General features: G+C 42.1%; 1 protein-coding gene across 1 annotated transcript; it reads left to right on the plus strand.

Moving 5' to 3' along the window:
* The first annotated feature begins 234 nt into the window (after positions 1-234).
* On the plus strand, positions 235-5,492 carry lrrc3ca (leucine rich repeat containing 3Ca). The gene is made up of 2 exons (XM_080872324.1): positions 235-438; positions 4,335-5,492. The coding sequence occupies exon 2, from the start codon at positions 4,420-4,422 to the stop codon at positions 5,212-5,214; it is 795 nt and encodes a 264-aa protein (XP_080728450.1). The 5' UTR covers positions 235-438; positions 4,335-4,419; the 3' UTR covers positions 5,215-5,492.
* The last annotated feature ends 4,136 nt before the right edge of the window (positions 5,493-9,628 follow it).

Here is a 9,628-nt window from a genome sequence, read left to right on the forward strand (position 1 = left end):
CACTCAGCTCCAAGCAGTGGCAGAAAATATCCGACCAGTGCGTAAATGCGCCGTGAGACTGTGCATTAATATCAATTTTGCCATGTATTTGGATCAAAGTCAGTGAGACACCGCCGTCACTGAAAGTCATGCCCTCGCTCTGTTTGCTTGCCAGTTCGCTGAGGCTTGGGCAATGTTGCCTAGTTTTCTCGTTGCGTGGAAACTAAAAGGCTGCTCTGAGTGAGAGCCCTGGAGTGAAGGGGCATTTCCACTGGCGCGTCGTAGTTTCCAGAGCGGCTTTCGCCGCAAGTTTGACGAGCTGCAGGAGGACTTACTGGAGGCGAACCAAAATATCGAACAAGTCGCTTGTTGGAAAGCGCACTGATCTGGTGGAAGATATTATTTTTGGACACTTGCCTAGAAACGCGCCATGGAAGGAAGAGGGAAAGCGGCAAAGACGTGAGTGTTTGTGTTTGTGATACTGGCCACGATGCATGTGTTTTTTGTTCTTTGTGATAATTTATGCAGCTAATCCCCCCCCCCCCCCCCCCCAAAAAAAAAACCAAAAAAAAAAAAAAAAAAAAAATCGCCGTTTAAACAAAGATTTTAAAAACGTAGCTGCTGTTGGGAAAAGGCGCTTAATGCTGACTATAAGCAGGATGAAAGACAAACTTAACAAAGGTATCGGTTCCACGAGGTATCACCTTTATCTGCTTTCAGTTCATTTTAACCAGATGCTTGTACGTGAGGAAAACTGGTATTTCTGCAGGACCCGGTAGCCGGTTTAAGCCACTCATTTTAGCTCCTGTGATGTCAGCTGGTGTTGTCATTATCATAAATTAAAGTTTAAAACTAATGGCATCACCAGGCTGTAAAACTTTACGTTGAGGATTTGAAGATTCAAGTCAATCTTGAGGATACACTGATGAGTCAGTGACACAGTTTTCTAATCTCCAGCACGGAGTGAAAGCCATTGCATCAGAAGAGCTGGCTGCTCGGCAGTATTACTGTTTACTGTACTGCTCTCTAAGTCAAGTCAAAAAGATTTTTATTTGGAAATGGAAATCTACCGAGTGCAGTGTTTTGCTGCACGGAGCCAGAAAAGTGTATCCAGAATAGGGCTTCATGAGCTGAAATCAGTGAAATAATATTTGGCCTGCATTAAAAAGGACCAATCCAAGTTAAACAGGCTATATCGAGGATGTTCATTTGTCCTTTCCTTGTTGCTGTTTACCCAGGCCGCCACAAATAACTGTCAGCTCAGAGGAGAGTGGGGTGAATTGTGCCAGTTTTTAGTTAACGTGACTTTAAACCGAGGCCATGACAGTAATGCTTTCAAATAAAATATGTACATATATTTTAGGATGTGGTGCATCCTTGGGCACAATCACTTTGAATCGGAAATATAGTATTTAAGAAATACAGCTTTCTGGGAAAAAAAAAAGTGGCACAGCATGCCCCTGGTGTGGGGTAAGTTGTGCCTTTGGAAAGAATACCTTGTGGTAAATTGTGCAACTGATTATAAAAGATTCTTTGTGCATACTCAAAAGCCAGTTCAAGGCATTTCATGGGACTTAGACCATAAAACATTGCTTCTAGTGCCTTTATATATTCTGCCAGTTCTTTCTCCTATGCTCATCAAAGACTTGATTGGCAAGTCCAGTTCTTCTCTTCTCACTGTATTGTTTTAATGTCATCCTGCATATGTTCATCCTCCTTGCCACCTGACGAATGGACTCCCCCTTCTCCATGTCCTCTAAAGGAGTGGAAACCCTGCCTGTCCTCCTCATTATAACTCCTTGGCATGATAGTCTAGTATTAATTGTTGGCCTGAAATTAAGATTGTAGTATAGTTTTAGTGGTAAACTGTAGAAATAAAAGCTACAATTACAATAAAATAATATATTTAAAATATTCATAATTGGGGGTGAGTTGTGCCACTGACACAGCTTAACCCAGGCCCCTTGGCACAAATCACTCCAACCCTACTATTTTGGAAAAAATGCATCATCCAGCAGTTTTGAACTAACATCATGCTAGCTGTGTGGACGCAGTGTAGCTTGTCAAAGCATTAAAACATTTGTGCAATGTTTTCAAACTTGTCTATAACTGCTCAGACAAATCAACCGAAAAACCTTGAGCCTAGAAATTTTACTTTGAAAACCGAAAAACTGTTGTTTTCTTAACTTAAATGTGCTTAATTCTCATGCAGTGTCGTTCCCTTCTTTGCAGGATAAGTGAAATGGCTGACTGTTCAAAAATGTGTGGTCACATGACCAATTTCTTCTATGGTTCCCTAGAAACAGGGGGTGGCACAACTTCCCCACTGGCACAAATCACCCCACTTTCCCCTATTTAAAATTCACGTGGTGTTCGCAGCTGCCGCAATAGGCTACTGTTGTGAGACTACACACAACAGACACTAACATATATGAGATCTTAATGACTCGGATGTCTGGGTGTGTGTGTCCACGTCATTGCTCCATATTAAAATGGTCCCAGAGTGTGCGCAGGCCTGACAGCAGTGAATTTAGGAAGTGAGAGATTGACCTGTGGCTGCAAAAGCAATGCATTTGCAGTGCCAGCTGCATCGTTATTTATCACATTATGTTAAGAAGACTAACTGTTCCTAGAATATTTGCATGCATGCAATCTTTTGCAAATGCATTACAGATTTTTCTTAATTTTTTTTTATTTTTGCAGACCTGTGCCCCACCCTGCTACTCATCCAGCTTACACCATGTCTACTGTCTTGATCTTATTTACAAGTGTCCCTTGCCTTTTCCCTCTCCTGCCTATCCTTTCTCTTCCAGCTGTCTTTGTCAGCTGCCTCTTTGGCTTACTAACATCTGCCCTTTTCCTCGATCTCTCATTAGTGTCACGCAATGTTCTCTGTGCTGTCACTGCAATGTTACCCCTCTCCTTAAATCGTTGTGATATCATTCTTTCTCTCACAACCCTGTGCTTGTGTGTCCAATTTCCCCATCTCTGTCACCAGCCCTTTTACTTCTGCTCCCCCATTATCTCTCAGCCAAATACCAGGCTGGCATGCTATGTGATGGGAAAAGTACTGCCTTTACAGAAGCATAACACTAGCCGTACAAGACCCTTAATTTCCTTGGGTTTTAAGCTTTTCTGTCGTGCTGTTTTACGTTCTCGTACACCCTGTTGCCACAGAGTGCAGAGGGAAATCCTTTGAAAGTTGCTTTGCCTGGCCTTGATGAAGACGGATAAATGGCATATCTGAAGGAGGCAAACCGCAGCAGTCAGTGCTTAATAGCACAAGCTTCGTCTGTGCTTTGCATCAGTCTCCCCAAATGGCTCATTAGTGAGGTTGTCTGACACTCATTTGTTAACTAGTGTGCACTGAGGGTTTTAGCTGCATCTCATGTACACACCACCAGTGCCACTACTCCCAACCCCCCCAGTCATGTGATACTTTGAGGTACTTAGAGATCGATTTCATTTTTAATCTTGGTAAGTGGATCTTGCTCAGTCCCTGACCATTTTGGAGAAATTAAGCAGCCTGGTGAATTCTTCTTTCTCTTCAAACAAGGCAGATCATCACATTGTCTGTTTAGTTGTTTTGGGGGCATTAGCATTTACCTCAGCATAAGGATTGGGTGGCCAGCGCTAACGTTACACTGACTTAAGGAGTTTTTCCTGAAGAGGATTAGTAACAGGATAGGAGTAAGCCCTTATCAGCTATTAATGAAGTGTGTTAAGGTGGGTTGACCTGCAATTTTCAAAGACTTGCCTACAAAATATAAAAGTTTTATCATTTACAGGACACAAAGACAAGCTCTTATCTCTGTGTTACTTGCACTTCCCAGTAAAACTAGAACATGTTAAATAAAAAATCTGGAAATGTGACAAAAGACGTTAAAGAAAAAAAGTTAAAATGTAGGTGGAGTTATGTTTTGTTTAGAACATTTTTTTTCCCTCTTAGTGTCACACTACTATGTTAATGCCCGTCTATGTGTACTGAAATAGCCCTGCACTGCAGGGATGTCAATTATAAAAGAGGCACAGTGACAGCAAAGTATTTTCTTAGCTTGTTTATTGTGCTGGGATGAAGGGAATCTTTGATCCTTTGAGTTTCTTGGAAACACCAGTTGATGCCAGTTGGCAACACGCTGAAATGAGCGTACAGTATTCCCGCTGCCTCCACAGTGCAATTAGATAAGCTCCTGTTGCTCCCTTAAATAACATCACCGCTTCTGAAGAACATTTACAATCATCAGTGTTTTACAAAAGAAACGTTTTTCACTGTACAAGGTGCTCTTCATTTCTTGCTTTCAGAAGGTAAACTTCCCACAGCCTGTGTCACTTTCTGTTGTTTTTTTATGCAACAGGTTCAACAGTTACTGGGGAGGTTGACGTGGACTTCAGCCCTCAGCTGAGGTGGTCCTCCCTGGAGCATGCCCACCGTATCCCACAATGTCCCTTCTTGCAGACTGGCTGCTACGCCACTCGGTGGTCATGTGTTTGCTGCTGCATAGTTTGGTGCTAATGACCTTCTGCTTTCATCATGCTGCCACGAGTTGCTCCAAGAACTGCTACTGCACCGAGAGCGAGAGTGGCGGCAAGACGGTGCGCTGCAGCAACCTGCAGCTCACAGAGATCCCGCAGGACATCCCCAATGACACACGACGTGTCTACCTGGATTTTAACCTCCTCACCACAGTTCCAACAAATGCTTTTGCCGGTTTAACCCAACTGGTTGAATTAGACCTTTCACACAATGAACTAAGTGAGTTAGAACCAGGTGCGTTCAGAGGCCTCGGCTCCACGCTACAGTTCCTGGACCTTTCTTCTAACAAGTTAGGAAACTTGACCCCTGATGCCTTTGAGGGGCTGCGAGCTCGCGCCAACCTAACAAACAATCCGTGGCACTGTAATTGCAATTTGCAGATGGCCATGCCTCGTGTGGACCTGGAGCCTGCATCACTGACAGGCGTTGTATGCCACACTTCAGAACCTGAGAAAATAGGAGTTGAAGGACTTGCCTTCCTGTTGGCACCGGACATAGACCTCTGTGTGGAGATGAAGAGGACTACAGATGTGGCCATGCTGGTTGTTATGTTTGGCTGGTTCACCATGGTCATCTCCTACCTTGTCTACTATGTCAGGGCTAATCAGGAGGACGCACGTCGACATCTGGAGTATCTCAAGTCACTGCCCAGCAGACAGGGCAAGTCAGAGGAATCTTCCACCATTAGTACTGTGGTGTAGGACTGATGATGGAGCTTTGCGTGGGAACTGAAATGGTATCCCACAACAAATAGGACTGAGGTACTGCCCAGCTGTTGTCACGGAGCCAAGTTGGGCAATAAAACATGTGCCTGCACAAGAAAACCAGGCAACCTAGCCCAGATGAATAATTCATGTTTCAGCAGCCCATTAGGAGTTTTCGTTGGGTGAGTTGATGGTTTAGTCTGCGCGCTAAAGAAGTAAAAGCTGTGGCATCTTTTTTCTTGAACTCCAAACATGGGGATACAAATAGAATTTATCCAGTGGTGCATGCACATTGATGTACCTCTCTCACAAACAGACAAGTGAGGAGGAAGCATCAAACAGCAATGTAAACTGTAGGACAAGGCAACACTACAGTATGGAACTCTGTACATCTGTTTCCCATTAAAGTCCTTACAGTATTCACCACTATAATATAAGTGAAGTGTTGTTTTGGGGGGTTTCTTATATTGAACTGAGCTGAAAATATATACAGCATTTGGAAAAGTCACTCTTTTGCAGATGCATCACTTCTCATGTCTCCCTGCAGATGTATGCACAATGAAGCAATACTCAGTTATTCTGTGATGAGTTTGATAGCAGCTACAGTAGCAGAGCACCATATCGATGAGAACAGTCGACGTCCACCTGGCTCTACATGTAGGGAGTACTTCACAGAAAACTCCTGCTACCTTATGCCTTAAACAACATGTGCATTCAACACGTGTGTGTGTGTGTGTGTGCGCGCGCGCGTGTGCGTGTGTGTGTGTGTGTGTGTGTGTGTGTAGGAATGTCCTCTGGCTATAACTGCATATAAAAAGACGTGCCTTTTTCTGGTTGTTAAAGATTTAAGAGGATAGATTTGAGAGATTTGGTGGTTTATCTACTTCTTAACAAGCAACCTTTGCAAAGTCATGACAATTATAGCCTACATGATATCACAAACACATTGAAGCTCTGGAAAATGTGCTAATCATATATCATTCTCAGGAAAAAAAAGATTTCAGGAGATAAGAATTTGCAATTATTTGTTATTTCATATCCAAGCTTCTTTTTTCTTAGCTGGTCGGAAAAGCCCAAACATACATGCCTGTGGGAACCATATTGTCTGATGCGGTCACTGGCATGGGTTTTCAAAATAACATTTATGAGGCCATGACCTGCTGGGTCCATTTAAAGAGCTGGCGGGGAAGTGAATCTCCGATTTCACCAGAGAATGGAAAATAGGAGGATGCATTTGTATCTCCTTTGATGAAATCATGTTTTTGTTTTTTGTTTTTCCTGGTATAGAAAGGTAAGAATAGCCCAGTGCAGTGCTGAATAATGAAATTTGATGTTGAAGATGAGGGGAATGGTTTGTCAACAAGGGCTTCCCTGTGTCGGACACACAAATTGCCTCTAGAGCAGAGCAAGACCAATGAATGATTTATGGTGGCCATAAAAACACTTGAGCAGAAAGACTGGGACTGCACCCTTCATCTTCTATGACCCAGTTCTTGAGGAGAAATTGAGGGAGAATGCCACAGGGGATCATCTGCCCCCATCTCTACAGCCCAGCTTACTCTTGCTTGGGTAAAGCACTTTCCAAATGTCCTTCGGCTGCTCATTGATGGTCCACAGAAGTTGCAGTAAACTCTGAGCCAGTTCCATCTCATTCTCAAACTCACTTTCCCAAAGGCAACCCTGTGCCTGTAAGGAATAGTCTGACAATTTAGGAAATACTCTTTCTTGATGGGGGATTGAGATCAAAAACTGGGGTATACTCCAAAAAAACAGCTTAAATAAATAAGTTTCACTTTTATATATCGATTGATTTATTAATTACCTGTACAAAAGCTAAAGTACCAGATTATTTCTTGGCTAAGATCTAGGGTTAAATGAACATGTGCTACTAAATGTATTTTTAGACAGTCATGCTGGGGCTATGCTATGCTAAGCTATGCTAAGCTAACGTCAGGGGCGAGGAAAAAATCGCTTCATACCCAAGTTATGAAGCGGTTCTTTAAGAAAAGCTTAGAAAAGATTGAAAGTTTCTGGGGGAAAAATACAAATTTAAAGGTGGTTGTTGGTGTTACATGCTTGAGTAACTTTTTCTGTTAGCAATATCTGATGAAGAGGCTTCGTGCTCCTGAGTTTCAGGAATTTGTTACAGAAAACAATCATCTCTTTGGATTTAATCTTAAAGAAACCCAGGTACAGCCTCCCACGATGAGCAGGAGCTTCAGCTGCACTGAAAAATAGATGGTGTACCTCCCTGTGACATTTCCTGTCACAGTCACTCACACACACACACAAATAGTGATCTCTCCTACCCTCTTTCCTCCAATAACACACTCTCACGGTGGCTTTGAAACCAGCCACCGTAAAGGGAGCCTAACTGCAGGGGGAGATAAGCATTAAACTAGTAGCAGACATGTGTCTCAGTAGCTCTTCCAGCTAATATAAGTGAGTGTGTACATTCGTTCGTATCAGAGGCGCGGGTGCATGGCGGGTTTTGAGGGTGCCGGTAATGCAACACCTGTTCCCCATGCACACATAAATGTTGCTGAGGTTAATTTAAATTTCAGGCCAGCTCAGCTTGCCCCGCCTGCTACCTTGGACACGTTACACTGGTGTGAGCATTACAACTGCTAGGTAATGGGACACAAACTAGGGGATAAGGTGACTCATCCAATCCCACAGAGCACAGCGCTGTTTGGGATTGGGTTGCAGGTGAAAATGTTTCCAGGTTCTGAGATCACATAGTCCCCGAGTGAGGACCTGAGTGGGCACCTGTCAATTTGCTTTTTTAGCCAAAAAGGTAAGTGACACCTTCAAGGCTTTATATGAGGAGACCGTCAAGGACATCCTCTGGGTAAGTGTCAATATTCTTTGAGGCTGATCTGAAGAGACTTTCAGGAGACATTGTTTCAAGGTCCCAGCTTTATTTTGTGTTACACAGCTCCCCCTGCGGTGGAAAGTGTGTAAGTACGAGGAAAATAAATGTCCATGTCTATACATTACAAATAGAATTTATTAGTCAAAGAAGATTGCATTTAAAAGACAATAACAAGGGCAAAAGTAGATAGCATACTCTAACTAAAAATTCATTTTATTTAGAGTATACTGGGAGCAAAATGACCTGCGGGACCCAAATTGGCTTGCACGAGTTCCCCCTGACCCATTTTCCTATACTGTCATTTTTTAACCTTATCAGTGACTGCTAGAGATCAGGTTATGTTTTTTTTTTAAAGAAAATAATGTAGCTGAGCAGTGCTAAAAAGGGCAAAAAAGAAAATATCTTTAAAAAATTACAAAGTTATATCTACAAAATTTCAGGACCTGGAGAAACCACCATTAACTACAACTACTGGGTAGTACTGCATTAAAAACAGATGGTTCTGTGGTGGAAATCACTGCATGGGCTTGGCAGTGCTTCTGAGAAATACAACATCTGCCTTCTGATCAATTAGAATCTGAAATTCTTTTTAGAAATCGTGGAAACTCTTTGGGCTAAAGAGAAGAAATGTCTTTCAACCTGTCACAGATGTTGACAGATTAAAAGTCAACATCTGTGATGGCACTGGTGTCCATCAGTGGACGGTATAGGGGAACCATCCAAGCGTCTCTGTTAAGGCAGAGATATACAGGTTGTGCCATCTGCAGGCTGTGTTGTTCAGGGAAAGTAAAAACTACATTTTGCATGCATGTACGGGCATCTATACAGATATACAGATTCTAGTCTTAGAAGAATGCTCAAAATATTTTTTTGCTGGATTAATATTCAAAATGAGAATAAATTTGAAAATAAGAATGACAATTCTCAGTGGTAACCTGAATATGATTAAAAACAATTAACAACACTTTTTGTAATGATTTTAAAATCAGCCCAACTTTTATTTTCAAATGCAACAAAGTATAACGGCCAACATGCTGGGCACTGTTCTGCTGAACAACAAACAATTATATTGCCATCACTATTATAATCTTACAATGAAACAAAGTCTCAGATGTAATTATTCTGAAACTAAGTTTAGGCCTACCACAAGTTTGTTTTGTACTTATATTACTTATATAATCAAAATAAAATATTTGTTGTTCTGTCACAAATGCAGTCTTTAATTTAAACAACACATTTGTTTTTCATTCTAACACATGAGCTGGAATGTTGTAATATTTTAAGGATGGCTTCTTTCCAGTCCAGGCATTAGTGCCTGAATGACTATCATGGATCGAGGTGATCCAAATGTAAGTGCAGAAGAAAGTCTTTAACTTCCCTTAAGTACAGTGGCAGTGGATGTGGGTTGGAGATGCAATGAGCTTGAACCTGCAGGCGACCATCTTCACTGACCACACCATCTGTGACGGAGGACTCATCTCTCCTGGTGTCCTGCAAGCAAACGATCATATGTTTTAGAACACAAACTTAATTGCT

This window comes from Rhamphochromis sp. 'chilingali' (assembly GCF_963969265.1).
Source record: "Rhamphochromis sp. 'chilingali' genome assembly, chromosome: 22".
Classification (NCBI taxonomy): Eukaryota; Metazoa; Chordata; class Actinopteri; order Cichliformes; family Cichlidae; genus Rhamphochromis; species Rhamphochromis sp. 'chilingali'.